The sequence below is a fragment of the Phalacrocorax aristotelis genome, chromosome 1 (genome assembly GCF_949628215.1).
Source record: "Phalacrocorax aristotelis chromosome 1, bGulAri2.1, whole genome shotgun sequence".
In the NCBI taxonomy this organism is placed as follows: domain Eukaryota; kingdom Metazoa; phylum Chordata; class Aves; order Suliformes; family Phalacrocoracidae; genus Phalacrocorax; species Phalacrocorax aristotelis.
Window position 1 is genome coordinate 79,861,254 of NC_134276.1, and position 15,806 is coordinate 79,877,059.

At 39.7% G+C, this 15,806-nt stretch overlaps 1 protein-coding gene across 7 annotated transcripts in view; it reads left to right on the plus strand.

The window, feature by feature from the left end:
* STS (steroid sulfatase) overlaps positions 1 to 14,761 on the plus strand; it is a 116,052-nt gene extending 101,291 nt beyond the window's left edge. For all 7 annotated transcript variants that reach the window (XM_075094939.1, XM_075094954.1, XM_075094980.1 and 4 more), the window contains one exon: positions 8,622 to 14,761. In XM_075094939.1, the coding sequence (XP_074951040.1) occupies positions 8,622 to 9,004 (383 nt within the window). In that variant the 3' untranslated portion in view covers positions 9,005 to 14,761. The remainder of the gene's footprint in view (positions 1 to 8,621) is intronic.
* Positions 14,762 to 15,806: the final 1,045 nt, after the last annotated feature.

Here is a 15,806-nt window from a genome sequence, read left to right on the forward strand (position 1 = left end):
GTATCAAACATTTGAGTTACTTATTACTGTTTCTTGCTGAAGTCCATTACAATCTTTTCATCTACCTGATTACTGAAGATATTTTGTTTCCCCTGCTTCCTAACTTGCTTTGTGAGCATCATCTTCACTCTTTGTTTGCCCATTTGTTTGGGTTTTTTTTGTTTTCTCTCTCTCTGCCTGATCTTGCCTATTTCATGGAGGCATCCCAAATGGTCTCCCAAATCCCTAGTTTGTGTTCTGTTTTTCAACCACAACAGCTGGAGGAAGCAGAACAGGCATCAAGTGTCATTTACCTAAACTATCTCATTAAGTACTTTAATTTGCTATCTTGATCCTCATATCAGAGCAGCTGCAGCTGAATTTGGATGACAAAGTATGGGCATATTATTTGGTAAGTGTGAAATAACATAACTGCCAAAGGGGAGAAGAAGATTTCCAGGCTGAACAGACATCACAGAAGTGTTTACATCAAGCTCAAGAAAATTGAGCTAATCAACTGATACGCATTTCTGGTAACAATATTTTAGGTAGGAAAATGTTTCTCCTGACAAGCATGACAAATACTGTTACAGTATTTTCTTGCCTCTGCTCTGCTCTGTGACAGTGGCAGCGGAGTTATTGTTAGGCTCAGGCAGAGCTGTTTATACCCTGAGACTTGCCGTGCTCCTCTCCCTAGAAGCGTTCCCCTACTTACTCTGGGAGACAGAGACAAATAAAGGGAAAAAAAAAAAAAAGAATTAAATCCGGACCTTTTTAAAAAATATTTACCCTATTCCTAATGATAGTAAGTACATAGTACATAAACCCAACTTCCTAGTCCAGTTGGTTAAGTTGAAATGAAATAGAGGCCTTCTCTTCTTTTTCTTTCTGTTTTGTTTGTCTGTTTGTTTGTTTTTTCTTTTCTTATTTGCACTTCCCTTTCTCCTTGTTTAGATTGCAAACTAAGGGACAGGAATGACTGCAGTATGGAAGGCACAAGCCAAACCTCCTGTACAGCAACCCAGTGAACCATTCCTTATTTAAAAAAAAACCAAACCAAAACAAAACAAAAAAACAAACCAAACAAACAAAGCTCCACAAAACCTTTTATTATTTTGTTTATTTCATGCATGACTGAAGTGAACAGAGTGTACTAGCTAAAATGATTTTGGATTAATTGAGTGACAGATCTGAAGTAACCTTTCATCAAAACAATTCTGACCTGTCCATTTAAGTCCTGTATAAGGAACAGTTAAAATGTATTAATCTCATCTGCAGCCCCAGGAGACAGTTCTCTGTTCTTGTTTTTAGTAAGAAGGAAATTTTAGCAGGTTGTAGCACTTCAGAAGAGTAAAGCCTGTTCTTCACTATGCCACACATATTCGTTCCTTAAAGCTTGAAATCAGGAGGAAAGAGTCAAGGTTCTTTCCCTTTTCCATCACTTACTGTCATCTGGAGAATAGCTGAAGGTCTCTGCATCCATCTTGCATACCACCAAGACAAGAAAATATTCCTATTCCTTTCCTAAAACTCTTCAAAATCAGGCATTCATGCTGACCGGAGGACTGTGAAATGAAGTTTAGTTTTTGCATAGAGTTCCACAATGGCAAACTGCTGGATTTCTCTGAAATACCTTAACCTTGAACGGGTCCATGTGAAAGCAGAAAATAGACCTCTAGAAATTTTCTTAGGAATAAATTTATAGAACAGTCCCTGCTGATCAACTTTAAGAGAAGATCCTGTGATACATACTTGTGGTGTTTTGAGGGATTTTTGCATTGTTTGAACACACACTCATTAGTCACGTTATTCTGCATCACAGACCTTCAGTAAGCTTCTGTGTTCCATTTCTTCAGATGTATTCGTTCCAAATTATAGTCTCGTAAGAAACTTAATGAAATAAGTTTAAACTTTCCTGTGCCGTCCAAGACTCAATTTCCAGCTGTAACACTGGGTATTAGAACTCCCCCAAGCTATCAGGTGATATCATTTTTTGTAGTTCTAAATGGCTTAATGCCTACACAATTTATCCAACTTTTATTTCTAATAAAAACAAAGGACGCAAAATCCTATTTACTTTCAGCTATTCACCCCAAAGTTTAACACCATTTGTAATCTTTTCCTAGTTTCAGATTCTGGCAAAGATATGCATTTTCTAACAGTGGGACAAAACTTTTGTCATATATTTCAGATGCTAAACTACACATACTATAATTTTTACAATAAAACCAAAATTCAGTTAGTCAGAATTTTTTTTTTAAATATTTAGGGCTGACTGATACTGAGATTTTTGCACCTATCACTTAGAAATTATTGCTTTCTTTAACTCATTCTTTTTTTACTCTAACAAGAGGAACCCCTTTGCTATGTCGTAATTTATGCTTAACTGATTCAATTTTCAAAATAAAAATATATTTTCAGAAAATTTCCTAAGTAGCTTAGTAGCTTTTTAAAAGTAAAAAAAAGTGATTCAACTACCTGAGATCTGTAAGGAAGCAAATTCACCTTTTTCCTCAACTTTTAAAAATAAAACAAATTAATATTCAGTATTCTTTGGTAATACACAAAATTCCAGCCTACTGCATTTACAGAATTTCTACTTTCCACTGTTAAAGTAAATTTTCATAGTTATTTCTTTGGTTTTAGATATTCTTCACATAATTTAAAGGTTAAACATGCTATCAATTTTCAGATTAATGATTTGGAATACTTCATTAGCTTTCTGTGCATCAGGGGTTTTTTTTTGACATCAAAATTTTGAAAAATTTCTGGAGAAAATAATTTATAAAGAAATTCCTGTGGATGGTTTTGATTTTGGTTTGTTCAAACTTGTCTGAAAATATTTGCAGAAGTTGTTTAGGGCTTCTTTTGCATCTTCGTCTCCTATATCTGCTCAGTATCAGGAAAACTGCTGTCTGAATCTTGCAGATCTATTCATTTCACTCTGAATGATTGCATTCACTTTATGTAGGAGAGTAATGATTGTCCTCAATTTATTTTCTGTTAAGAAAACCTTTTTGAAGGACAGGAAGCACAAAAGACAAAACACAATTCTGAATAGGTTTCTCTTTGGATTTTGTCATCTTTGGCAAAGTGGCTGTGCTTTGTTACGTTCTTAAGTGTGGTGTTGTCTCGGCTCTTGACTGTGTTTCTTACTGACTCCAGTGGAAAACCAGTGCATGCAAATCAATACTATTTATCTCACAAGCAATAAAATAAGGCTTTTCTGTTTTCAAGGACTTTTGAATATAGGTTGGGAATGACAAGTAATTTTTATTGTGCCAACATTAGCTTCTGTCTTCAGCATGCCATCAACTGCTGCTTGGATGAACTGAAAATTCAGCAAGTAAATCGATTCTTCAAACAAATCTTTAGCATGCGTCTGGATTATGTGCATCGCATTACTATGGATGGAAATTTTTTCCAGGGCAACATGTATTCTTCCATGTTGCTGTTAACTAAGACTTCCAGTTATGAGGCATAATATTGCATTAAAGCACTTCCTATTTTAGCAGCATAGTTTCTATACACACGGATTCTTCCCATTTGGGAGTTTCTTCAACAAAAAAAGAAAACACTGTAAATGATTAATCAATTCTTTTTGAAGGTGATGATGAAAAATTCAGGAAGATAATTTCTTTGTCAGCTGCTACCATTCAGCACATAATCTTGACTTTTGAACAGAATTCAGTGGAAGCTTCTCGTAACACAGCACTTAACTCTAGGTAATGAGCTCAGTCATGAGATTTCTGTCTTGACTTCAGCAGCCTGAGCATGGCTTCACTATGTCATGTATTCTTCCTCCAGCAGTGGTCCAGCATGATTATTAGGTATCCATCAATGTGCAATCCTTTCTGTTTTAGAGGATGATTAACACTGCAGTTTCTATCCTTAAGGTTTTAACATCACTGCTACTACTGGGGTGTTTTGATGTTTTTACCTCAAATACTGTGTTCTGCACAGTTCTTTATGCAAGTCTGTTCTAGCAGCAGCGGACTCTCATAAACTAACAATATGTCTTTGAATATCACTCAGTTGTTCTCCACCTACACTGGGACATAACGTGCTGTCTTTTGAGTAGTGTATCTACATAACATTGTAACATACCCACATACTTAAAACAGGTATCTAAAATAATTAAAAATTTCACTGAAGGAACAGTAAAGTTACAATTTTTTTAAACTCAAATAGCAGGTTTTTATTAGCTGTTTGAGGAATGCATGTACTCACAAAAATAATATATATATTTTCTTTATAGTAACCAAGGCGTATTGTCTACGTGCTATGTATAGTTCTACAAGAATTAGAAGCCAAAACCTTTTCTAAGTTGCTAAATTATTGAAGGCTTGAATATATACACGTGTAACATCTACTTTGTATAAGATTAGCAGAGAACCTAACCATTCTAAATTACTCTAAAGATATAGGAAGGAGGAAGAAAGGATTCAATCTAACAATAACAACAGTTATCTGAAGACTGTCATTTTCAAGTGAGTTGCAGCTTTCATCTGCTACTCTGTAGAAATGTTGAAGAGCTGGCATGAGTTAGAGTGTGGGAGCTGACAAGGGCTGCAGAGCACACTCGAGATACAGGGAAAGCCAGTGGGCAAATTACATTGGTGCGCTACACCCAAAGGGTTATGCTCAAAGGCATCTGAAGTCAAGGAGAGACCAGCTCCCCAATTTACAGTGAAGAACAGACTTGTTTAACTTGTTCTACTGGAAGAAGGAACAGAATAATATGAACAAAGGAGATGGCAGTAGCAGCAAACCTTTAAGGCTACTGTTATAGATTAAATGCAGCAAAAATGAGGTCCAGGCAACAACACAGCAATAGCTTCTATTCACTTCGAGAACTGCTTATCAGAAAACACCATTTAGCCATCAGTGATTAAGAACAGTGCTCTTACAACAGAAATGACATCCATATCCAGTGTGTCACTTCATCTGGGAAATATTAATATATCTTACTGAGAGACTTTTATTTAATCTCATGGCTGCTACCTGTCTTTTGGAGCTATGGTTGTGTGAGTATGAAAGGATAAATAGGTGGGTGAAGGGTAATAAAACAGAAGAGGTGTCTGTTAGGGAGATCAAACTCTGAACAATTATGGCAATAGCATATTTCCTTGAACTAATTTCAATCTGTTTTAATCTGAGACTATTTATATGCACAACTTTTTGTTTTTCATGATCATAAAGGAAAGGAGTATTCTGAGAGCTGAAAAGGTGAAATTGTTGGACAATTCAGAGAGCTGGAGAATTGCAGGAAAAATGGGTGCTGAATAAAGTAGCTGTGAAGCACGGGCAAAGGATCTTGAAGGGTGCTGCAGTCCTAAGGATTGCCTGCTGTTTTAGAAGGGACCTGATATACTCTACTGTGGGAGAGTCCCAACAATTTTACTACTAACTTCACTGAGGAAGAGACATAGTTATCTTTATATAAAAAGAGAGTTTACTGTCCAGATGCTTTGCAGAACAATGGTATCATTAATTACTGAGAGATCGACTTGATCCTTGTAGTTAACCCTCTGACAAAATGAGATTTTACATCAGCTGAGAAAGACTGGGAGAGAGCTCTCTCTTTTTAATATTAACCCTTATACAGTTCATCAGCTTTACAGATTAGAAGTCTGACAGCTCTTTATGTCTCCTACTATATTGCACTGGCTGCTCCACAGCCACAGACACTGACAGATATGCTTTAGTTTTTATAATGCTTAGGAAATCAGCAGTTAAAGTCTGTGCTGCTGTTCCTCCAGCACCCCACGAAGTTCCAGATCCTTGCTGAAACATTGTGGCAGCGCAACAGATGAACATTGCACAGTAACAGACTTCGCTCTCCCAGAGCTCGGTGTTTTGCACAGTATAATCATGACATTACATAGCAACACAGCTGATAAACTGCCATCAGCTCTTCAAAACACTGGCAGTGCGGTTCAGACGTGATGTGATGTCACACATGCCCTGCCCCCAGCTACACACATGATTTTGTAACATGCCGCATGATCTGTATATAAGCAAGCCTAAACAATTCTTTATTCTGTAGGGGGAAAAAATACGATGGTAGAGCTTCCCTATTTCTTTCTTTTCCCCAGGTCTTACCTATATGAGCTGCTTGTACTGACTTGCATTAATACAGAATCCCCAACTTTATATTGCTGTCTGTAAGTGCTTGAACTGGCCTGGTGCTACAGTGCCCAACACCAAAAAAAGTTGGCTGAAAATTTCTTTTCAATGTCATTCAGCACAAGGGTACCATCAAAGATAGATGTGTGGTAAGACAGCCTGACCACAAAGTTATCATGTGCATGGCCTTACGGGAATTTCTTTTAGTTGACATTTTACTAGCTATATAAATTTTTTCTGCTCTTCTTCTATCAAGGTGTTATAGTGCCCTGATCAAATTCTCAGGTCGGGCAAATGTTGCGTGGTCTACAAAGGCACACTGATTGATAAAGCCCTTTGGCTTTTTCTGTTCTTCATTGTCCGTCTGGCCAATTAAACACTTTTAAAAAGCCTGAAGGAATGCTTAGTATAAAATCATATACCTTCCCAGAATGTAAATTCTAAATCTCAGTAAATGAGAGGCATATTTATGCCCTGGGAAATGTTCCATGCGTAAGTTCAAAGAAATTTAAAGGGGAATGTTAGATTTTGTTTGTTTATTTTAATTCTGAGAAAACAGCAAAGAATCAAGTATCAAACCAGCCTTTCAAAATGTTATTAAAAAGGTGGATGAAGGAATGCTGTCTTGCCTTGCCTTTCCCGTCCCTTTTCCCCAGTAAGACTGTGCCATTGCTGCTGTCACAACCAGAGCCTTTTAAAGCCTGCCACGTCCTATTGTCTGTGCCAGCAAGTCACTCTCAGACTTTAAAGCTCCTTCCCCTTTGCTGACTTCCAAGCAGCATTCAGAGGGTTCTCCCAGTCTAATGTGTATAATAACCATCACCCCTCCGACCCTGATTTAAGTGCAGACTAAGTGAACTGGAAGTCTCCAGGCTCTGTCATTGAATTGGTTCCTAAAGGTAAAATCTCTTATAATGTGAAAAATGCTGTAGGATAGAAGAAGTTGTAAAGAATCTTAAGGTCACCTACTGTCCTTTAAATTCATGCTGTAGCCTAGCACTACAGCCTGTGACTCTTTAGTCCACTGAAACATTTCTTTCTTTGAACCTGTTTTTATCTTTAAAAAGCGAGTGTGATATAGTTACAGCATGGCATGTACAAGTTCATCTCTGGCCTTCTCACAGATTCTAGTGCTTTCCGTTCTGTCGAACTGAAGAATTGATTGATGAATATTAACCACTGTAGTGCACATAAATCTGTGACTATCTGTTACTAGATTAACAAGCTTTCTGTGAAATTAACAAAATTCAACAAAATACCAAAAAGAGGTTTTCCCCTAATCTTTAAAAAAATGAGGTGATACAAACAATGTCTTTCACAACAGGGTGCTGAGGAATGTAAACTACTGATGCATATGCATTTCTGGTGTCTGTGTACACTCAAGTGGGTAGGTAGTCTGACATCATAGACCTTAGCTGCTTAGTATGTTACTTTTATTAAGAATAAAGTATAGAATTTGACTCTAATTAACTATTCCCTAGTCTACTTCTGAAAAACTGTATGCTTCCCTGGCTGTGGGAGGACAGCATGCTTTCCTGGAAGTCCCCGTCTGTTTCTGCCTTCCCTGTCTGTTCTGTGATACTTGAGGAAAATAGTAGCCATTTGTTGTTTATACCTTTCTTGTTAAGTATTTTCAGATTCTCCAGTGTACTTTCTGTTCAAGAGTACTTCTTGAAGGAACCAGCTGATATCTGCTTATTCTTAATCCAGGAAATAATTAGCATTTTTTAACAATTAAAATACTGACTGAAATTACACTAGTGCAGACAGTTCAGTTTCTGTACAGAGCAAATTAAGCTGAGAGAAAATGACCAATCCATAAATAAAGACCTTTGGTTTCCATTTTACAAAGCAGAGTGTCATCTAAAAATTGAACTACTGTAACAGTTGTTTATTTTTGGAACAATCATCTAGAGGCCTCAGACAGGAATTTAGCATCCATTATACCTTTTCATGTCATCCCATTTAACAGAATGAGAAACTCTGTCTCCAGGTGTTGGCAATGAAGGCATGTGGCAGAGGTCAATGGGTTAATAGAACAAAGAGAGGAAGAGATAAAAAGGTAAATCTGAAATTATTTTGATTAGCAAAATGAGAAGCAGACATGGCCCAACAGTGTCTGGATATGGTCAAGAGGTACAGGGACATTGTAATAAGTCTTGAAGAAGACAGTGCAATGGCTTAGTAAATATTTATGCAAATCTTCTTAGCACTGTCTATGTACAAATGTAAAGGTCTTTTAAGTCTTCTATGATTTAGTCAATTAGAATTCTTCCAATGGTATGAAATGATCATAAATATTTCATAAGTATGTGTAGCATGAAAATTGCCATATTTTGCTTATTTTTGTTTTGCTCAGTTTTGTTTTACTTTTTCAGTAGATGGGAGCTCCTGTACAGAGCAAGGTTGCACCAAAAGACTGATTTTCCATGGTGTAAATTAGAGTTTCATAAGACTTGGGGACTTGTAGTTTGTCATTTCATCACCAGCTGGTTTGTGTCTGTAAATTGCAGGTGAATCTGTCTGGAAAGCCTTCTTCTTCACTCCAAACTTCAGTCCTGAAGACTCCAATGGTTGCTATGATTCTCACGTTTGCTTCTGCCATGGTGGATTCATTACACGGCATGATCCCCCACTGCTCTTCGATCTTTCCAGAGACCCTGAAGAGAAGTTCCCACTGACCCCAGAAACAGAGAGCCGTTTCTATGAAATCCTCAGGGTCATATACCTAGCAGTAGACAATCACACCAGCACCCTGCACGCTGTCCCTGACCAGCTGTCGTGGGACAACCTTCTCTGGAAGCCATGGCTCCAGCAGTGCTGCTCATCTCTCTTTCAGTCTTGCTACTGTGACTATGACTCAGAAGGGAGCCTGTCGGAGGTGCACTCAGGATAAACAAGCTGCAGTTCCCTTTCAGAAACTGCAACAAGAGAGTGTGGGCAGCTGACTTGAACCACTGCAGTACTAGCCTTCAGAAGGTTTTGTTATGTAGGAGGACCTGCCTTTAAATACATCATTGCAGTTGAAGAGGATTTCAGTCAAGAAAATGTGCCAAGAGACGGAGGGCAAAATACACCTATTCTGACTTTATAATACAAGAATCAGTATGAGGCACGTGTTGGCCGTTCTCATCCAGAAATGTGTAGGCTGTAGGCATTTTCAAGATAAGGTTGTGTTCTAGATCTTCAGCTTCAGCTTCTTTCTTACATAGCAAGGAATTTACCTACAGTTTCTGTCAATTACAAGCACTGAATGCACACTTTCCTGTCCTTTTTGCTAAGTATTATCCACCATTAGTAGGACATAGCACCAAGTAATTAAAAATAGAGAGATAGTAGTGGAGAGGCCCACCTGTGACTATAATTTGATAACTGATAGATAGGTAAAGAGCAGACCTGTAACAGCATCTCTATCAACAAGCATCATGGATATGAAATAATAAACAGATTGTCAACAACCTAGCATTGCATGTGCCATAAAAATGTAGAGAGCTATGTAGTGGAAGACCTTGTGTCCACATTAAAGTGGTGCTCCCCAGCTGCCTATTGCATGGCAGCAACCTTTGTTTCAAAAGGAAACCACTTCAAGTGTTCCAGTCACGTGCTTGAGTGTGTACTATAAGTCTCTGTGTTTGTGTGTGTATATATATGTATATATACATATATGCAAGCCAAATTCATAACCCCCCAAAACCCACAAATCCTTCAATCCCTGATATAGACACACCCTTATGGTCATAGCCCATTTGCTAAAATGAAAGATTTGGTCCATACTTGATATCTGAGTTCCAAATTCTTGTGATACTTCAGAGGTATCTTTCACTATCTACCATATCTATTCTTCCACTGATTAATGTAGTGTGCATCACAAATAAATAAAACTTGGCCTTCCATTAAATATCTTGGCCATTGTTTAAGCTCTCTGAATAGGGTGTACGATTTTCTGAGAAAAAATTGGGCTTGAGCACTTATAGCCAAATATAACTTTCTCTGAGTTGTTACCAAGGCCTTGGGAAATCTACAGTACTTCGGGGCTAATTTCTATATCCACTTTTATCTGCATCTTATTCAGTCACATTTTTCTTTCTACTCTACAGGCAGGCAAACTATTTTCTTTGGCAGGTTGTACCAGAGGGGAACATATCAGAAAAATACTAAAATGATTTGATGCCCGATAACAGAAGGTGACTTGCTCCTTATCAGAAAACACTTGTTAATGTCAACATTGTAATTTATTAAAATCTGTTTGGTGGTATTAGTACATCACTAATGCAAAAGTGATCTGTGATGTTAGTAATGCAGTAACTTCAGTCAGTCGACGTTATGGTTGTGACTTAGTTCTTGGGAGCTGTTGGAGCCTGTCCTGTAAAATTATATTGTGATGTATGGTATATTTCTCTGTCTGTAAAACCTAGACTTTATTTGATTTTTCTGCTGCAGTTTCAGTCAAAACTTCATTCCTAACAATATCGAGATGCCTGCCCTGGGAAATGTGCTCTTTCCTTGAAGTCCTGTTTTTGATGTTTCACCTTGTGTTAACGATTGTGTGTCTTAAGTATATCCTCTGCAAGCTCTCTGTAGGCAGCAAAGTCATGTGTGTGCTGATAAAGTTAGTCTATTCAGGTATTTCCCTACTAACCACTCCGGACTGTTTATATCGTACCTGGAAAGCTGTCAGATGGCCATTCATGTAGCATAATTCTCCCTTTGCTTGATTTAATCACTGAATGTACTACATACATAAACTTAAGAAGAAAGATGCCTGCAGTTTGAATACAAGTATTCTTCTGCAGTGATCAGTGGCTGTCTCTCAACGTCATGGCAGGATCCATACATCCCAAATTTTTGGTCCTCACCATGTGGCTCAAGAGCCCCGTGGGGCACGGTGCTGGTGCCTGCATGCCGCCCTCTGCAGCGGGTGGGCAGCCCAGGCTGCGGCCAGGGTGCCAGCTGCCCCAGCACTGAGCACCATGGTGTGGGAGGGTACTCTGTCCAGCTCCTGCAGCTCTGCTGCAGCTTACACAAAGCTTTTCAAGCAAATAATCCTTCTGAAGCATGCAGGAGAAAATATGTTGTGTGCTAGGCATACAGCAGTATAGGTGTTTTGTGGCACTGGATCTCTTGTTCCCACAATTGGCTGGGCTGTGACCTTAACCGGGATCTCAGATTAAATGATCAAGGACATACACATCTACTTCTTTTCATCAGGAAGATGCTATGTTGCTATTATTTCTTGTATTTCTGCAGGTGCAAGCATTGTTTGTTCTGTTAGGCATAACAGCTGTTCCGTGCTGCCTGCTGGGGTATCAAAAATGATAATTTTTATACTACTTTGATTTGTTCTTCCCTGAATATGGCCTTTCTTTTCGTAGAATCATAGAATCATATAATGTCCTGAGTTGGAAGGGATCAGAAAGGATCAAGTCCAACTCATGTCACTGCATAGGACAACCCCAAATTTCACACCATCTGTCTTAGGTGTGCAGCCTCGACCGGCTGCAATACAGTGCTTGATGCACCCCAGGACTCAGTTGGCCCTCCACTGACAGGGCACACTGTTGGCTCATGTTCAGCTTGCCATCGCCCAGAACGCTCAGGTCCCTGTCTGCAGAGCTGCTCTCCAGCCTTTCGTTCCCCACTCTGTATGTACATCTGTATGTACATCCAGGGTTGCCGTGCCCCAGGTGCAAAATCTGGCACTTGCTCTTGTTAAACTTCATACAGTTGGTGATTGCCCAGCTCTCCAGCCTGGCCAGATCCCTCTGCAGGGCCTCTCTGCCCTCAAGAGTGTCAACAGCTCCTCCCAATTTTGTGTTGTCAGCAAACTTGGTTAGTATTCTTTCCAGTCCTGCATCCAAGTCATTTGAGAAGACATTAAAGAGCACTGGCCCCAAGATGGATCCCTGCAGAACCCCACTAGTGACTGGCCACCAGCCCAATGTAACCCCATTTACTATGACCCTTTGAGTCCAACCCATCAGCCAATTGCTCACCAACTGCATTACATGTTTATCCAGCTGTGTGCTGGGCACTTTGTCCAGGAGGACACTGTGAGAGACCGTATCGAAAGCTTGACTGAAATCCAAAAAGATCACATTGACTGGCTTTCCTTGGTCTGCTAGGTGGGTAACCTTTTCATAGAAGGCAATTAAGTTTATTAAGCAGGACTTTCCCCATGAACCCGTGCTGGCTGGGACCAATGACTGTGTTGTCTTTCAGGTGTTTTTCAATACCTCCCAGAATAATCTTCTCCATAATTTTAGTAGGCACAGAAGTGAGACTGAAGGGCCTGTAGTTACCAGGGTCATCCCTGTTACCGTTCTTGAAGATTGTGATAACATTTGCCAGCTTCTAGTCAACTGGGACCTCTCCAGATTCCCGAGAGCTTTGAAAAAACCTTGAGAGAGGTCTCGCTATGACATCAGCCAACTCTTTAAGTACACTTGGATGAATCCAATAAGGTCCCATTGAACTACAGGGATCCAGCTGGAGCAGCAAGTCCTGCATAAATTCAGGGTTGATTGGGAGTTTATCGTTCCCACAATCATGGTTCTCTAGCCCAGTGTTGAAGGCCGAGGTGAAGAAAGCATTAAACGTCTCTGCTTTGTCTCTGTCCCTGTTTGTGAGATGACCATGCTCATCAAGCAACGGGCCAATGTAATTTCTAGCCTGCCTTTTGCCATTAACATATATTAAAAAGCCCTTTTTATTTTCCTTCACAGTATTGGCCAGCTTCAGCTCTAATTCAGCTTTGGCCACATGAATTGTCTCCCTGCAGAGGTGAACAGTGTCTTTGTAGTCCTCCCATGTTGCCCGATGTTGCTTCCACTGGCTATATACTTTCTTTTTTGCCGTATTTCTAGAATATCCCTGGTCAGGTAAGCCGGCCTTTTGCCTCACCTCCTTGACTTCCTACACTTTGGGATTGCCTGCCCCTGTGCTCTTAGGAGGTGGTACTTAAAAAGGAACCAGCACTGATGGACCCCAGCACCTTCAAAGAGCTTGTCCCCAGGGGACCTTGCTAAGCATTTCCTCATGGTTTAGGAACCTTCTGGACCTTTTGTACCAGCAGTGTAGTATTCCCAGTTGTCATCTGGCCAGTTGAAGTCCCCCATAAGGACAAGGGCAGATAACTTAGAGGCATCCCTTAGCTCCTTAAGGAATAACTCATCAGTATCATCCTCCTGGCTGGGTGCCCTATAGTAGACTCCCACAACAACAGCTACTTTATTTGTCTGTCCCTTAATCCTTACCCAGGGGCTCTCAACTGTGCCATCACCAGCTGCAATCTCGGTGCATTCCAGCTCCTCCACTACATACAGTGCCACCCCCGCCCACCCTCGCCTGCCCTGCCTATCTCTCCTAAAGTGCTTGTAACCATCCATCGTGGCACACCAGTCACAGGACTTGTCCCACCAGGTTTCACTTATGCCAGTGATGTCATGCTGCTAGGACAGGGCCAAGGCTTCCAGCCTCTCTTGCTTGTTCCTCATGCTGTGCACATTTGTGTAGAAACTCTTCAAGCGTGATTCATTCTGCCCATCGCCACATGGAGCAGCCTAAAAACCTCACCAGCACACAGCTTCTTGAGCTTTGGCATGCCATCCCGTGGCTCGAGACTGACTAGCCTGGTATTGTCTCCCTTTCCTCCTTCCCTTTTATAGAATCATAGAGTCATAGATTCATAGAATGGTTTGGGTTGTAGGGACTTTAAAGGTCATCTAGTCCAAATCCCCTGCAGTGAGCAGGGACATTTCCAACTAGATCAGGTTGCTCAGAGCCCCGTCCAGCCTGACCTTGAATGTTTCTAGGGATGGGGCATCTACCACCTCCCTTGGCAACCTGTTCCAGTGCTTCACCACCCTCACTGTAAAGATTTTTTTTCCTTATATCCAGCCTAAATCTACCCTCCTTTAGTTTAACACCATTACCCCTTGTCTTGTCACAAAAGGCCTTGCTGAAGAGGTTGCCCCCCATCTTTCCTCTAGTCCCCCTTTAAATACTGGAAGACCACAAAAAGGTGTCCCTGCAATACCAATACCCTCCTTGGCTTTTGGTGGCATCTCTCTAATCTCCTTTCTTAAAATGTGCACACCCCTTGACTATTCCACCTATTTCTTTGCCACTCAGTCCTCTCATTTGCTTGTCATATTGATCATGATGGCTGTTTTGCCCTAATTAATCAGAAAATGAAAAGGGGTCATTGTGAAAAGATTTTACTTTTAGGGCTCTTGACTCTGCTAACCTCCTACTTATTTAAGGTCTAGCAAAGATGAAGTTTGCATTATGAAATCTAAGAAATTAAAACACACCTAAGACACCCTGAATAATAAAAGTTATTTCTTGTTTGTAGCACAAGCTTCATATTTTCCAAAGTGTAATTTAGTATAACATTTAATATTTTGACTTAAGCAGTAAAATCTGAAATCCATTTTTACAATTGTACCTTCAAGAAAGATTCTATTAAGAATAGGGCAGTATTTTTCATACTCTGTGTTAATGCCATTTCATTTAGTGCCTAAAATAAACCATCCCTGTATTGCAAATGTATTATACCTTTCAGTATTGTACCTTCTGTTCTGGAGATGGCATGTCAGATCATGGTAATTAAAGTAGCCTTGTTTATCTGTAAAATAAAATGAGACGCACAATATATGATTTTTGTAATGGCACTGCCTGAAGTAACAAAAAAAGTTTTGTTTTTCACACCAGGTTATTGATGGAATATACATGGTTCACAATTTATTAGCAAGGAAGGCTCAAGGAGAATGTGATGCTCTGGTACTTTGAGACTGACTTTCAATCTATCATTTAACAAGCATCGGTATTGTAACATGGTGCCTATTTGTAGAATTTGTCAGTTTGAACTGAGACTTAAGCTTCAGAGGAAAGTGTATTCCTCTACAGTATTATTTAAGAGTTTCACATCCTAGTTTGTCACAAAGTCCCTGTATGGCCCAGAGCAAGTAATTTAATGCTGTTTCTCGGTTCCTCCTGTGTGCCTGAAGAAGGATAACGGTATTTCTCTAACTGTTGGGAATACTGAAAGAACAGAAAATGCTGAAAGTTGTAAGCTGGTAAAGGTGCACTTTCTAGTCAATAAGGCACCTTTTCTACAAAAGGTACAGTTTAAGAGCTGGAAAACTAAGATGTATAAGATAACCCTATATTAGGAGGTACAAGATACCCTTAACTTCAGGTCTGCAGGGAGGTTCTGTGCTTACTGTTTAGAACATGTAGGATCAGGACCTGGAGGAAAGAGAACAGATGGCTAAAATGGATGCACACTGGGGTTTCAGAGAAATATATTAGTCACATTTTTCTAATTATATTTATTCTCCTTTTTAGCAAACATAGGAAACTACCTGAAATTATTTAAATAGTATTTTCCCCTCAGGGATTCGATGTAACAGGTTGCTGGCTCTTAAAAATTGAGATGTCCTGACTTGCCCCAAATTACTGTGTCAGAAAAAGAAGAAATAAAGAAGAAGAAAAAGGGAAATATGAGCCTTTGGAGATAGGTGTCAGCTTACTGAAATCCAACTGAAAGTTTGCAGAGAACTAAGTGAATATGGTCCGTATCCTTCACAGCTCAGTAAAAATCATCACTTGCCAGCAATAGCTTATTTCACATTGTAACAATGTGAGATCTGGGTGTTCGGATGTGTGGACAATGTAGAAAATTTCACATAAGGTAT